The 15,705-nt window shown below is 41.0% G+C and overlaps 1 protein-coding gene across 1 annotated transcript in view; it reads right to left on the bottom strand.

Annotated features, from left to right (window-relative positions):
• Positions 1 to 12,244, bottom strand: part of LOC308046034 (coiled-coil domain-containing protein 169-like) — a gene marked incomplete at its 5' end in the record, with an annotated part of 28,391 nt that extends 16,147 nt beyond the window's left edge. Inside the window, 4 exons of the mRNA XM_080353650.1 lie at positions 5,380 to 5,420; positions 5,513 to 5,623; positions 6,066 to 6,148; positions 12,168 to 12,244. Of these exons, the coding sequence (XP_080209776.1) occupies positions 5,380 to 5,420; positions 5,513 to 5,623; positions 6,066 to 6,148; positions 12,168 to 12,244 (312 nt within the window). The remainder of the gene's footprint in view (positions 1 to 5,379; positions 5,421 to 5,512; positions 5,624 to 6,065; positions 6,149 to 12,167) is intronic.
• Positions 12,245 to 15,705: the final 3,461 nt, after the last annotated feature.

Raw genomic sequence — 15,705 nt, 5'->3', positions numbered from 1 at the left:
GGTAAAGACATCAGCCTGAAGACTTGCTGGAAAGTTGAGGCTTCTTCAGTGTAATAGGTGTGGGACACTGCTACCACCAGTCCTTATGTCAATGGTCTCACAGCATTGCTTATATTGGTTATCTGCTGACTTGGAGAGGAGGAAGTTAAAATGGAGAGCTCCATCCCTTTGGCTCAGATTGACGGAACAAGTTGTTGCTGACTCTGAAATGCTTCACTCAGTATCTCTCCTGGTAGGCATGAAAAAAAGCTGGAGGCTACATCCTTATACGTTTTCTCTGGAAGATATCCTGGGTCGCAGTCGACTGCAAAGGAATTCTTGAGAATAGCCAGTTAATATTGCCACTTGACTGCAAGATTTTTCCCTGATTGTTTTCTTTGAAATAAAAAGCGTATTCTGCCTCTGGGAATACCACAAAGTGATTTGAATCAAATAGTCTGTTGGTTTGTGCAAGGCCACCAAGGAGGAACAAGTAATGCCAACATGGCAAGGAAAGGAAAAAATGCAAAAGTCTCTTGGAGGCATCCAAAATACTCGTCTGAGGTCAGATGAAAGCAGTAGGAAGGAGAAGTCTGTGAGGAGGCAAGATACAGCTCAGGGCAGTCAGACCAGACTGCCGAACTTTCTCCAAAATACTTCAGAGTTTCACGAAAAGAGAGGATACCGGATTTCTTCCTACCATTTGCTACTCGTGACTTACTCCAGCAAGAGCAATGAGATTCATTTAACAGTGGCTTGCTAGGAGAATTGTAAACATTTCCTGTGCCATTATAAAGTGCTGATGTTCCCTATAGGCAGTTAGCAACACCTACGGAAATACAAAATCTTCACTGTGTGTTTTCATAAACCCAAGATTCTCCTCCTGTGATGTTGCCAACACCTTCTCCAGTGTGACACTGCCACACATTCTGCTTATAATTTAAAACTGATGGCAAAACCCTGAGGTGATTGTGTGAGGGGCTCAGTTCTGTGGCCCCTGTGCTCTCAGAAAGGCAGCTTTGCAAAGCAAGTAACATCTGGCCCTTAACGTCAGAACTTTCTCAGCTATGGTGCCGGACATTTCCAAAAATAGTGATTTATCACAGAAACCTTGGTTCCTTGGCTAATCTTAACTAGAGCGTTGCTAAGGCAATGCTACCAGGAGCGTGCTCTTCCGAACTGATTTGGTAGTATGCTCTTATGTATCTGCACACTAAAGCCACTATCTAGGGATTCTTTCTTGCAGAAATGGTGAGAAAGGAATCTTTTTCTTTCTGCTTATACGGGAAATTCTGCTTAGCAGAGAGCATGTATTTCACCAAAGCTCATTTAATGAAAAAAGCAAACGAATGCAGCATGCTTAGGAGGGCCAAGTAAAATTCATATCATTTAACACCTTAGAGAGAAGGCATTCCTTCTGCAATTATTTCTGAAGTACTTTATGACATTTGTATTATTCATTGGGACACAAAGAAAATTACTGAACCAAACAGTTTGCACTCTTGGAACTCCCTTGTGCTTGTCACAGTTTAGGTTATTTTTAATCCACCCTCAGTACACAAATATGATTTTCTAAACCCTGGCTGGAAAAATTTGGGTGTTCAAGGTATTGGTTCTTCATTTACTGTCATGTGACACCTTCAAACAAAACAAAAGAATTATCTCAAGTCAGTATAAGGACTCCAAAATTATAACTGTACATTAAAATGGTTTAGGGGTGTTTTTAATAGCAAGGAATCATTCATCACTATGATTCTAATTCCAAAGCAAAAATAGTGCAAGCCATCTGCAACAATTACTGCAATTTATCAACACAGAAAATCCTCTGTGCTTCTTTGTTCATCACTCTAGAATTTGCATTTGTATTCTTCTCTTTCATTCAGGTTTTTACAGCTTGCTGACTGCCAGGGTCCCTGATGACTAATCTTTTTTTTACTTTCCCTGTAGTGCTTGATATTGAGAAAATAATTTATGCTATCTGTCTCTAAATGGGATGAATTACTCTACGGACATGTTTTTCTCCTTCTATTGACTACGGCAGGACCTTAAATGACTAGCTGAGTGAGATAAATCTCTTCAGTATCTTTGAGATATCTCCTCTGTTAAGTAGAGCTGAAATTGCTCAGGAAGTTAAGAATTATTAGAGGTACTTCCAATTACTCTAACTGCATAATTCTAACTCCCTTGGGAACACAGGTTAAAAAGACTTGTAAATACTACTTACTTTACAAAATATGTTGCTCAAAACAAAATCTACTGTCTTTTGTTGCCATATTCTACAAATTTCATAATCTTGCCAGAAGAATAACTTTGCTGTATTTTCACAGATTTTCATATGCAACTGTAAGCTGAAAGCTGAATATCATAGTGTACTTTTGATTTAACACACACACACACAGAATTTTATGGATACCCACTCTCAGAATTTTTACTTTGAGCAAATGTAGATTGATGACTGGCTGCAAAGCTCTTTGTTTTTCTACATCCACTCACTATGTCTGCTCTTTGTTCTGATCTGTGGAGAAGATAAGTATTCCCCCTACTCCCTGAACAACTCTCAAAAACATAAAAGGACTATCTGCTTAAACTCTGCAAAATGATCTGTATATTTTCTTACCAATACTTTATCACCTAAAATGTAAAAGGAAAAAAAAAGCAAGCAGCTCTGCATTCTCCAAGAGTATCTGTAAATATACACTGACTTCTCTGACAGCTTCAGTAAAAACAAAAATGAAAACAAACAAACAAAAAACGAACCCAAGCAAACAAACAAAAACAAAAACCAGCAAAGCCCACAAAATACATCCATTTTCTTCCCTTCTTTCCATCTCCCGAAAATCAAAACAAGGAAAAAAGAAACATTTGATATTTCAAATCCCTAAGCACTCTTTTTCCCCTCTGGCTAGCAAACAGAGTGTATTCCCTCTAAGCTGGAAGGCTGAAGGAAAGACTTCAACATGGGCTCTAGACTTCCCCAGGTGTCACTGAGTACATCTAGGACTCTCCAAACTGTCTTCTAGGCTCCTTCTAGCAGTATGAATCTTCCTGTTGTGCTGTCATTCTTTCCTTTGTGGCAAAACTAACCAAACCTCTGAGAACCACAGCTCATAGGTGAGGAGGCAAGGCAGTATTTAGTAGGGATTAGAAATGTACTGGATTGGCATGGCCCAGCTGCCTGTAAAGGAGATTATCTCACTGGTAATGACTCTTGGAGTGCTTGGCAAGGTGTAATTGGATTTGTTACAAGTACTAGCAATTGGATGGAAATAAACACTTCTGATACTGTGAGTGTGCATGCCAGTCTGTGCTCTACAAACTGACAGAAATAACATTGTCTGAAGCAGAATCTACTGTAAATATTCTACATCAATGTTCTTTCTTCAAGACTTTTCTTCAGATGTAATCCCAGTTGTATTTGAAAATCAACTCCATAAAACATAAAAGTGAGATGGGAGAGATTTTGTTCTCTTTTTAATTAACTCTTTTTAAAAAAATAAACCTGCCAACTTAGAAAACACCACGGTCTCTAGGACAGTACTAAAACTGGTGAGAATGTTTACTATCAGAAATCCATGGATGAGATCACAAAAACCAGGCAGTTTTTCACACCTTGCTTACAACAGATAATCACTCCCACTAACAGGGCACGCAGCCTCCTCTAGGCTCAGTAAACTCCCATTAATCTTCAGAATCTAAAGCACAAAAAAGTAAGATGGAAATACGTCTGTAAGCATAAACAAGTGGAATAAAAATCATCAGAGCCCTACCTCATAATCCTCATTATTCCTGCTTATGTTACTAGGCATTAACAAATCTTTTTATCTGCCTTCTTTATTTCTAAAAGTGGGTAAGAAGCAGAAAAGGTCTCAAAGTAAAAAATTTCAGCAGACGGCAGACTATGGAAAAAGCAGTCCTGAATCTGAAATTGCTTTCACTTCATGTACTACTTTAGAAAATGAAATGGCAAAAATATTTGCTGCTTTTTTTCTTGCCATTTTCTCCTTAAGATTACAGAAAAATGTTTTACGCTTTGTTGAAATACAGGCCATGAAATATGAGCATATTAAGAAATACAATTTTAAAAATAAAAACAGATACTTCCTTTGGTGTTGCAAAAACAATGTATTTACTGTGCAATGAAGAATTTTCCTGTTACTGTGTTATACAAAATGTTACCGCAACCATTTATCTATGTTATCACAGCCAATACAAAATTGAGAATCATGACCAATACACCAGAGGATCATTTTGCCATTCAGAGTGGCCTCAGTGGGCTGCACAAATAGGCAGAGGAATCACATGAAGTTCAGTTCAACAGGGAGAAATGCGAAGTCTTGTCCCCGGAGAGAAATAACCTCAGGAACCAATACATGCTGGGGGCCGACTGGCTGGGAAGCAGCTTGGCAATGAACGACCCTGAGGTGCTGGTGGACAAGAAGATGGCCAAGAGCCAGCAATGCACTCTTGCTGCACAGAAGGCAAACCTGGGCTCCACCAGGAAGTGTGTTGTCAGCAGGTTGAGGGAGGTGATCTGTCCTTTCTCTATAGTGCTGCTGAAATACATCCAGAGAGAGCTGGGTCCAGTGCTGGGCTCTCCAGTACAAGAAGATACAGATTTTCTGGACAAAGTCCAGCACAGGTCTACGAAGATGACTAAAGGACCGGAACACCTGACAGATGAGATGGGGCTGAGAGAGCTGGGACAGTTCAGCCTGAAGAAGAGAAGTTCCAAGGGGATCTCAGCAATGTGTATAAATATGTGATGGAAGGGAATGAAGAAGATGGAGCCAGGCTCTTCTCAGTCATGCCCAGTGACAGGACAAGAGGCAATGGGCACAAACTGAAACACATGAAATTCCACCTGATCAGAAGAAAGCATTTTTCTTACTGTGAGAGTTGTCCAACATAGGAACACATCACCGAGAGACGTTGTGGAGTCTTCATCTGTGGAGATATTAAAAACCCAGCTGGACATGATGCTGAGCAACCTGCTGTAGCTGGCCCTGCTTGAGTATGTGGGGTGGACTAGGAAATCTCAAAGGGGGCCCTTCCAACCTAAATGATGCCATGATTTTGCGATCAAGGTGTAACATTTTTCCATTTATTCATGGAGTTAGTCCAACTACTCCACCTTATATGCCTTAATGCAGCTCCAACCACACAACCTTCGTTCAGTCATTACATGATTAAGGTCTTACGTACCTCCTATTTAATGATTTTACTCTATAAATTTATAAGCAACTGCATATCTGAAAAAATAAACAAGTAAGGAAGACTGATTGTTTTGATTTCTAGACCAGGCTGCTGTTATTTTCTGTCATGAAAAAAACCCAAAGATTATACAAGTTCTTCAATTAAACCGTGATTTTTTGTTAACCAACTAAACACCATAGTACTCACCACAGGCATTTGATCAAAGGTGCGAACAATGGACAATTTATCTACAAACAAGCAGAAAATTTGACCCATTGATACAATTTCAACATATAATCACTAATTCTTTTTAAAACCAGTTATGACTACCCATTTCTACCTGCTGGATTGCCACGAATAAGCTCCATCTTCTCATGAAGAATATTAATTTGCCTTTCCAGCTGTTTATTCAATTCAATTTGTGTCTCATATCTGGTTTTCCATTCATTACCTTAAAAAGAAATACAGGGTTATTCTGTTTCCCAGATCATTTTATGCCATTTCAAGTAAAAGTCAGCACTTTTTCAAACTGTCCCCACTTCTTGTCTGGAGACTGAGGAAGTCTCCACTTAGCAATCCTCACAATGAGGATTTTTGCACACAAAACAGTTTGAAAATATAAATCAAGGGAATTCTTCACTGGGCTTACTGTGGGAAGAATATTAACAAACTCCATGAATTCATGTTATTCATAGTTTCCTTAAAAATTAAAGCTAACATGGAGCATGTAGTATTCCTTAATGTCATATTTGAATCATCACACCTATAGTAGGCATGTTTGAAAAGGGAAAACTTATATTAAAAAAAAAAAGTACTTGTATCTCTATAGGGCCTACCCAAAAGAATTTTCTGTGTTTCCTAATTAACTAATAAGACTGTTGCAATTCACTTACCTTCATCTTCAACGCTGCTAAGTCTTTTTTCCAGTTCTGTTACTGTGTTTCTCAGTTCAAATATTGAGGCTTCAAGCATTTCCCTGTGGTATTTAGAGAATTCAATAAATTGGTTAATACATTAATCTCATTATTAAAAATAAAACTAATAAATTGAATGTATTTTCAGATTAAGGATCTATTGGTCTTTCCTATGTAATTACATCATCTTGTCCATGTTTTTTAATGTATTTTTTCTCTATGGATACTACAGTGCCTTAAAAACAACAGAAGCACTTCTACTTTGTGAATAAGATTACTTCCATAAAAAAACAGGGCCAATATTACCTAAAATTTAATAACTGTCTAGCATATCATTAGAATTAAGCAAATGTAGAGAAGACACTGACTTTAATTTTTCATCTAAAATAAGATGCCCAAGGAATATGTTTTTTGAAACAAGAATATGCCTCAGACATACTATTTGAAATTCTGAATTCATTCTTCATTTTGAGTCACTGCTCAATGCCTAATAGCTATTTTCTAAATTGTACCCATAATAAAACCAATCAAACCATACCATGTATTATGGCTATCAGAAAAGAAAGCCAATGATTAAAATGAGTGTTAGCAAAACATACAGGAGCTAAAGCCACCAGTTTTTTCAGTACATTAATCTTATGGGAAAATATATTTTTGCTCATTTATTGCTTCTGTACACTGGTTGGACAGCCAGACAACTGAAAAGTACCATGGGAACCAGACTCTTTCTGCCTTAGAAAGTATGACCAGAAGTAGAAGGCAGCAGAAGACTTACTCTGATGAGTGCACAAGATACCTGCGTGCATCGTACAACATGCTGATGACTCTCACCCTTTTAAGTAGCAAGATGGTAGCTTAGTGTGCTACAATAAATCCATATGATCTCAATCATGCCAGAAGGAAATTACGGCTAACTAAATTATTGACTATATTTATGCCAACAGCCTGGTGCTTTTTGGAGATGTCTATGGAGAAATGCTCCTGCCTGTGAGATGCCAGGAGATGAGCCCACACCAGCACAGCTACAAGAAAAACACAGCACAACACAACGCAAGAGCAGTTTGTGGTTTTGTCCTTTAAAGTTAAGCTTGGAAGGCCAAGATTTCAAAAAACAACCAATGGTTCTTGGGTGCCTCCATTTTTCAGTGCCCAAATTGAGGTATTTCAAAAGAACTGAGAAAGCAGCTCTGCAAAAAAGGCCCTTTGGAAAATGCTTTGCAATACCAATATGACAATAGATGTCCTTAAAATCCTATCTTAGTTCATTAAAACATGCAAGAAAATCATTGTGCGGTCTTATTTTTGGTGGTGTTTTTTTTTTAAAGGGGGCTTTCATGTCAACATGGATCTTCTTTTTCTGAATATGTTCATAATAAGAAATGCTCTTCAAGCAATGGTTAAATAAACAGTCTGAGGACAGAGCTGATCAGTAAGAAATGGTTGCACTCCTCATGTTCACATTCAGTTGGTGCCACTTTTCCACAGCTTAAAACACCAGATTTCAACTGAAAGCTGCAGAAGCAAACCAACTGATTTTAATAAACGAAAGGGGTATGTCTGGAATGGGGAGGGCTGAAGAGCTGAAATAGACAAGAAATGTAAAAAAGGTTAATTTAAGGTAATGCAAGTAAGTTTTCAGTGCAAAAAACACACTGGAGCGCAAAAAGACGGATATCTTGAACGGCAGGGAGGAGCTGGGTCTTTCAATCCTCCTTGCTCCAATGCGCTTTTTGTCCCTACTGACGTTAAACCAGGTATCCAGGGACATAGCCAAAGAAAGAATGGAAGTTCTGGTAACTTGCTGGAGACAAAAAGGAACTGGTGAAAGCCCCAGCAAATGACAGACTTGAAACACAGGAGTCAAAATCTTAGATGCGGGAAAACCAAAGGAAATCTGAAACCTGCTGCGTATTTTCTCCCACTCCAAATGAAAGAGGCAGATGGTGAGGAAGAAGACAGACAAAATCTTACTACGTTGCTGGTATCATTCCAATACAAATAGATAAGGTTTCTGTAAAGCAGATTTCTATCAACCCCTCAGTGTTTGGAAAAGAGGAAATTATAACAACAGTGAGTGTCAAAATGAGATTTTGGAAGGATATAACACTATAAATTAGAAATAGTCAAAGCTGTAACTAGAGCTGAGCTCTATCAAAATGAAATTGTTTTCCTTTTCAAACAAATCCTAGCTAAGTGCTTAGGTGGGTGCAGAGGGAAAACACAGGAAGAATGAGTTCTTTAAATCCAATGTTTTCAGTTCTTCATTTCTGCTACCATTCCAAGAATATATACAACATTTCTGAAATTAAATTTTGTAATTCTTTCTGCACTGTTAGCAAAACTGCCAGCCAGCTACCAATTATATTTTGTTCTGATGAAAGTGTGTACAGAAATGATAAATTGTCAGGTGTCAAACTGCAATTGCTACACTGACAGAAAGTCTAATTTTCATTTGGCAATTGAAACCATTTTAAACAGAAAATCTAGTTATTATTAAACACTGAATAATTCAATAGCATCCTGAAAGTAGCCAGAGTAGAACCTCTCCACTTTAGTCAGTGTATATGCAGTAAATTACAGATCCTGTACTGACTGAGAAGAGATGTAGAAACAAATAACTTTGACCAACTTGGTAAATACTTCAGCTTTTTAATGTATCAGATTATTCTACATTTCTGCAGTTATTTCTAATTGTGACAGGAAGTTATGGTCACACCATGTATCTGTTACTGTGAATTTAAAGCAGCTGTGTATAGCCGCCTGCCCAAAGAGAGACTTGGTCTGTACTTAGAGAGCCTGTGGTATGACTTTACCTGCAATTTCACATGTTTTAAACATAATTACACATATTCAAGGGCTAGAAATCTTTCCCTTGGCAATGGACAATTTATAGTCATCACAGAAGAAAGCCCATAAATCCTGGAAGCTCAAATTTAAGTCATGAGGGGAACTTAAACTACATCTTTGCATACTAAGCATAACAAGAAAGCTCTTGTGAAGAAAAGGAGAAAAAAGTGCAGTTCAGATAAGAAGGCTGTGATTGAAATGACAAAAGAAAAAAATTGCTAAGTTTCTTTTTAAAACAGCGTACAGGTGTTATTTAACTTGAAAGTGACAGCCACTTGGGATGAAAGCCATTTTCGTGCACATTTTGCTATCCAGATCTGAGTATGTGGTGCACGTATCAGGCCCAAGACTGCCTGAAGCCATTTTCTATAGCAGAGAGAAAAAGCAGCGAAACATTACAGGAGAAGCTCAAGGCAAATCACCAGTTCTAGGGCCTGCGCTCTCTAACATGGCAGACCTTTACTGATTCCTGTGGAAGTCAAAATGTATAGATGCCTTCAGAACCTAGGAACAAAGCAGAAACAATACTGCGCAGTGCAAAAGGCACTGCAGGGCAGAGTACTGAAAGCTACAGGCTCCTGACACTTGCAGTCAGCAGCGTGCTGGGAAAACACTGCAGCTTTCCTTGCCAGGAGAGCCACAGAAGCTGAAATCTCTTAAGCTGAATTAACATGCAACTCCATCAACATTAGTAAGTAGTTGACAGGCATAAATATATGGCTTTAAGATCTCTTTGTCTATTAAGAAGTATGCTGCAGTATTATATGCTTGCTCTCTCAGAAACATTTGCCATGTCATCTCCCAATCAAAACCTGTTCTGAATCTTGATTACAGTAATTCAGAGTCAGATTTAAGCTGACTTTCATTAAAGCCTTCGAAAGATTTCACAGTATTACATCCACAATCATTGAGAATCAGCAGGTACTATAGGTACAGCCCCCTTACGGACATGGATGATTCAGTTTACTCTTTGAAGTAAAAATCTCTTCTTCATGAATGTAAAATGAGAGTGGTGGGTGGGCTGTTAGCAAACTGCCTAAATGGCATGATAATCAAATAAGCCAGTAAAAGGATGACAAGGACGAGGTAGCTGTGAAGGAGCGCTGACATCTATCTGCAAGCCAGTCATCCTCAGCCTGCTTTGTACCCAACGCAGAGAAACAGGCTCCTCAGGACTGAGTCATCTCATGCTAAAACAGCCAAAGTGGGGCAGATGAATCACACCTTCTAAGAGCCTTTCTGCTTTCATCACCTATACATGCCACTGGTTTAGATGTATAACAACCCTGGTCATTAACAGTTAGGTTGAATAAATAACTTCTGTGAAATCGGCAGTAATGCTCTTGTCTATTTGTAAATACAACATACACAGAGGAAACAGGTGTAGGATCCACCTGGAGCAGCAAGTCTTGCTGTCATGCCGTCAAAATAAAAGTATTTGTTAAATAGATATTTTCCTTTCCTTGGCAAATTAAGTCACCACTTCACAATGTTCTGGGCTTTGGGCCCAGTCTTGCAGAAGATTCTTAGAGATATTAGCAAGAACTTAAGGTACATAAAGGATCCAGGTTTTCACTAATTAAAAAAGAAAAATCAGAGCAGTGAACAAAGCCAATATCATTCTGCTTTTTCCTGAACACCTATAATATCAGGATCATGTATCAGGTAAAAGAATTGGTGCATAGAGAGGATAATTGATGTATTACACTGACACACTACTGTTCAGTCTTAGTAAAAGGATATTTGCTTACATGTTGGTGCAAGTATGTCCAGGCTCCTTTTTGTGGCATTTCAAACGCAGAAATCTGCCTAGCCATTTTGACTCTGTTAATATCGGCTTCCCCCTTTCCTTTAGTAAATAAACATTTTATATAGTCCACAATTGCAGGACTAGTTTGAAAAGAATCAGCAGCCTAGATAGACACTAAAAGAAACATTGTCCAGAGGAAAAATCAGTATGGAATAGAATGTCTGAAAATGGTATGGAAATGTACATATAAAGGAACAGACTTAAGGCAGCAGGGGAGCTTCTGACATTTTCTAACTTTTAATTTATTGACATTCAAAAGGCAACCATATTCTTTAACATGGGGGGAAATGTGTAACTTCATAAGCAAACTGATAAAAAAAACAACCAAGAATGCCACCACTGTGTGAGCATGAACAATAATCAGAGCTCTGCAACATTTGCTGCTTAAGCAAGGGAACTAACTGGTAGCAGTAATAAGTCCTCATCTTCTCTGCTAACTGCACTGGAGAGATATCATACCTTCCCTATAGTCTTCAGAGATATTTACTGATAGTGGAGAAGATTGAAATCCATCTTTCCAGTTGTGCAAATAAGTGTGTTTAAGGAGCACCTCCTTGATCATTTCAATCCTCTTCCGCCAAAGAGGTCTTTTCTGTTCTTACCCCATCATGGTTTCCAATCGCAGTGTACTGGTTTTGCCCAGGATACAGTTAATTTTCTTCACAGAGGCTCATATGGTGCTGTTTGGATTTGTGATTAAATAACTGTTGATAACATAGGGATGTTTTAATTACTGCTGAGCAGCACTTGCACAGGCAAGTCATGTTCGGATCCCCACACCAGGGAGTGGGCTGGGGGTGCAGGAGGAGCTGGGCGGGGACACAGCAGGGACAGCCACTTTGTCTTCAGCAACAGAACCGAGGGCTGCAGTTTGCCAAGGCTGCCCTTGCTTCTGGGTTTGGTTTTTTTAATCACTTGGTTTGTACCCATTTCCTTTTTTTTTTTTTTTTAACCGTGTTAAACTGTGTTTATCTCAACACACAAATTTTCCCACTTGTAGCCTTCCGATCCTCTCCCCCATCCCACAGGGAGGGAAGGAGGGAGCGAGCAGGTGTAGCTGCCTACTGCGGTTAAACCGTGACACGCCGTCCCGTTCTCCAGCCATGCCTGTTCCGTACCACTTCTGGCTAAAATTATTTACCCAAATTCTTCAGGCTCCTTGTGCTAGTGCCAGCTGTCCCTCTTGCCCGCCATACGCCAGGCTCTCTCACAGCACCAACCGTGCTCCCAGCACATCCCAGCCGAGCTGCGGGACCCGCCGGCAGCCACACGGCCCCCATGGCCGCTCCCCACCCACCGCATCGGCCGCATCACCCGCCCGAGACAACCGCCGCCATTTTGCCGCAGGGAGGCGGCAGGAGCCCCCGGCCTGCTGGTCCTCCGGGGCGGCTCCCCGGAGCAGCTGCCGCCCGCCGGGCACTCACTTCTTCCGCCTCTCCCGCCCCAGCTCCAGCGCCAGCCGGTCGGGATGTGCCGCCCGGCGACCGCCGCTTTCCCCCATGGCGCCGCCGGCCCAAGCGCAGCCCTGGCGTCGGCGGCTGTTGCGTGGGGTAACAGGGAGCCGCCCGGCCCGGCCTCCTGCGGTCGCGGTGTGGCCGGAGGCGGGCGAACCAGCGCTGGTCCTGGCCCTCCGCCTCCTCACCCCTCGGGGCAGGCGACCCCAGTCTCCGCAGCCGCCCTGCCTCTCGCTGCCCGGGGAAACGTGGCAGTCGGCATCGCCTTCGCCGTGTCGTTCCGTCTGCTCCCCCTGGTACCAGCTGTGCCGGCAGCTGCTGTAACGGCCCCTCGTTTGATGGGGCTTTTTCTTCCCTCTGTCCGGGCAAATCCCCCACATGTGGCTCGGCAGCACCCGAAATTACTGGGAAAAATCTGCTTTCGCCAACAAAGGCTGGACCAGATGATCCTTCCAACCTTGAGACTGCATCTGGAATATTGTGTCCAGTTCTGGCCCCTCAGTTCCAGAAGGACAGGGAACTGCTGGACAGAGTCCAGCACAGGGCAACAAAGATGATGAAGGGAGTGGAGCATCTCCCTTATGAGGAAAGGCTGAGGGAGCTGGGTCTCTAGCTTAGAGAAGAAGAGACTGAGGGGTGACTTCATTCATGTTTATAAATATGTAAAGAGAGAGTGTCACAAGGATGGAGCAAGGCTCTTCTCAGTGTCAACCAATGATAAGACAAGGGGCAATGGATACAAACTGGAACACAGGAGGTTCTGTTTAAATTTGAGAAGAAACTTCTTCTCAGTGAGGGTGCCAGAGCCCTGGAACAGGCTGCCTGGGAGTGTTGTGGAGTCTCCTTCTCTGGAGACATTCAAAACCCGCCTGGATACATTCATGTGTAGCCTCATCTGGGTGTTCCTGCTCCAGCGGGGGGATTGAACTAGATGATCTCTTGAGGTCCCTTCCAATCCCTAACATTCTGTGATTCTATGATACAGCTGTGGCCCAGTTAAAGAGTTTTGAGCATGTAGTGTGAACTGCTGGTATGCTAAGCTTCTAATGACCTGAGAAACACAAATATGCAGAGATTTTTTTAAAACACGTCTTTTGGATGCAAAGTAGCATGGTTTTAAATAGATGCTTTGACCTATATGTGGAGGGAGGCACAGTGCAACAGGGCCTGGTTTTAAAAGCGTGTCTAGCCTGTGTTTTAGCACCCTTGACAATTGAGATCTGTGCTCTGCATAAAGTAGTTTGCAAGAACCTAACCTGAGTTGGAACAGAAGAGCTTAGAATAGTCGGTAGTCACCGATCAAGTCAATGGAGTCAATTAGTCAATATTTACTGGCTAATATTATCTTGATTCATGCTTTAAAATGTTTTACGTTGCGTTTTTCAAACAAGGAATTTCATATCAGTTCATGGCTTTCTCAAGGCAAAGATTTGTGGGCTGGACTGAATTAATCTAACAAACAATTCAGTGCTGCCAAGAGTGGCATCCCTTCTGTCAGGGTCTTCCTGTCACCTTCTCTGTCTGCCTCGGTGCCAGCCCTGACATTTGTGTAATGTCCAATGATCCAGTACAGCTCATGAAACCTAGAAGACTTATATCAGGGAAAATGCTTGCAGTTTCTGCTGGTTAGTGAGCTGAAATGGCCCACCAGCTGTGCAGAAAAGCACCAGAGTTGATGCAAGGGACAGGGTGAAACTGGAAGTGATTAGTGTGCTCATAGATCAGCTTGCCTTTTCATGGGATCTAGTGCTCACTAGAGAAACTGTCCACTTTCTCAGGAAGGAGGTGGACTGTCATTTTGCTTTACTGCTACACTAGGCAAAAAACCAAAGGGTATAGTTTCTCAAGTTATTTGGATGTCACTCTGTTGCAGGAGCAGGAAGCCAAATGCAATAGCCCTACAACTCGCTGAGCAAGAGAGGCACTGCCTTCAAAGTTTAAAACAAGGCTTATGTATTACCATTACTTTAACGTAGCATAAATCAGTATTGCCATCCAAAGGTCAGTCCTGAAATATTGTGAATTTCAGTCCAAAGGTGGTGGTTCGTGACACTGGAATGGGCTGACCTAACTCCTCGCTGCTACTGCAACAGCAGGAGCACTAATCCAGCAGGATGGAATGTCTGCGAGCAGAACAGTAGGATGGAGAGTGAGAAGCTTGACTGTAAGAAGGAAAAGTCATTTTAATTTCACTTGTCTGATGTATATTAGGACAGGAGGTGATTTTTGACAGTCTCAAGTTATAATTGATGCTATCATCTAATCAGTGAATTATCACCTGAAGTGTGAACTCAAAATTGTCTGAAATACTTTAATCAAGAAAGAAATTTAGAAGAGTACGGCACTGTAACTGCATTTAAATTTAGCTGCTCATTTTGCCTTCAGGATTTACTGAATGCTTGCTTTTTAAGATACATATTGAAAACACATTCCATAGCGAGCCAATAATTTTAAGTAATGACTTGGACCTAGATTACCATTCATAACTAACTCAATGTACTGAATCTTAGTGTCTCATGGACTGAGGTCTTCTGTGTGTAAAACTTAAAACCATTAGCATTTTTAACAATCATGGCACTAGCATAGCAACAGTTGCAACACCTGAGAATTTTTCTCCATTTCTAAAGAAATGGAGAAATAATAAATTGGTTAAAATTAGATATATGGATACCTGTAAAGGTACTTTCATTGTTTTAAGGCTTTTAATTTCATTTTTAGTAAGAAAGGTTAGGAAGAAGCTTGGTCACAACACAATATGGTTTGAAAACAGAATTTCATACTCAAATAAGTATCTTTGGATTATGTGAAGGCAATAAACAACTAGTTGCTCAAAAGCAAAGTAGACTGTTTGCTAATGACAAACATTTGGATTATGACATCAATTAATTTTGACAAAGTAGCAGCTATTTCTCTAGCACCAGTATCTAGGGTATGATTGACTGGCTGTGTGGACATGGGGAAACTGGTGGATGTTGTATATTTTGAATTTACCAAGGATTTTGATATAGTCTCTCATAGTACCTTTATAGCCAAATTGGTGAATTATAGATTGGATAACTGGAAAATAAGGTTGCTGGAAAATTAGCTGGGCCATCAGGCTTGAAGTGTGGTGGTCAGCAGTATGACTGCTCAACTCTTGGATAAATACCTGAACCAATACCCTTAATTCTTTATTAACAACCCAAAAGGCTGAGCACGCTCTCAGCGAGTTTGCAGACAACGATGAATTGAGGGGAGCAGACACTATGCAGGAGGGCAGGGCTGCCCCTCCGAGGGAGAAGGAGGCTGCTGAAAGGAACCTAATGAAATGTGACAAAAAGCTAATGCATAGTCCAACACTTGGGATGGGAAAAGCAGTGCAGGCTGGGGGTGGTAACATGAACACAACCTCAAATGGAAAGGCCCAGGGAAGAAGCCACCCAGGAGCCAGCAGCACATCCAGCAGCATGGGTGCCCAGTGGCCTGTGGGGCTGCATCAGCAAGAGCATAGGCAGGACAGTGAGGAAGG

The sequence above is a fragment of the Nesoenas mayeri genome (assembly GCF_963082525.1).
Source record: "Nesoenas mayeri genome assembly, chromosome: 1".
Lineage (NCBI taxonomy): Eukaryota > Metazoa > Chordata > Aves > Columbiformes > Columbidae > Nesoenas > Nesoenas mayeri.
This window is presented reverse-complemented; position numbering and strand designations above follow the sequence as displayed.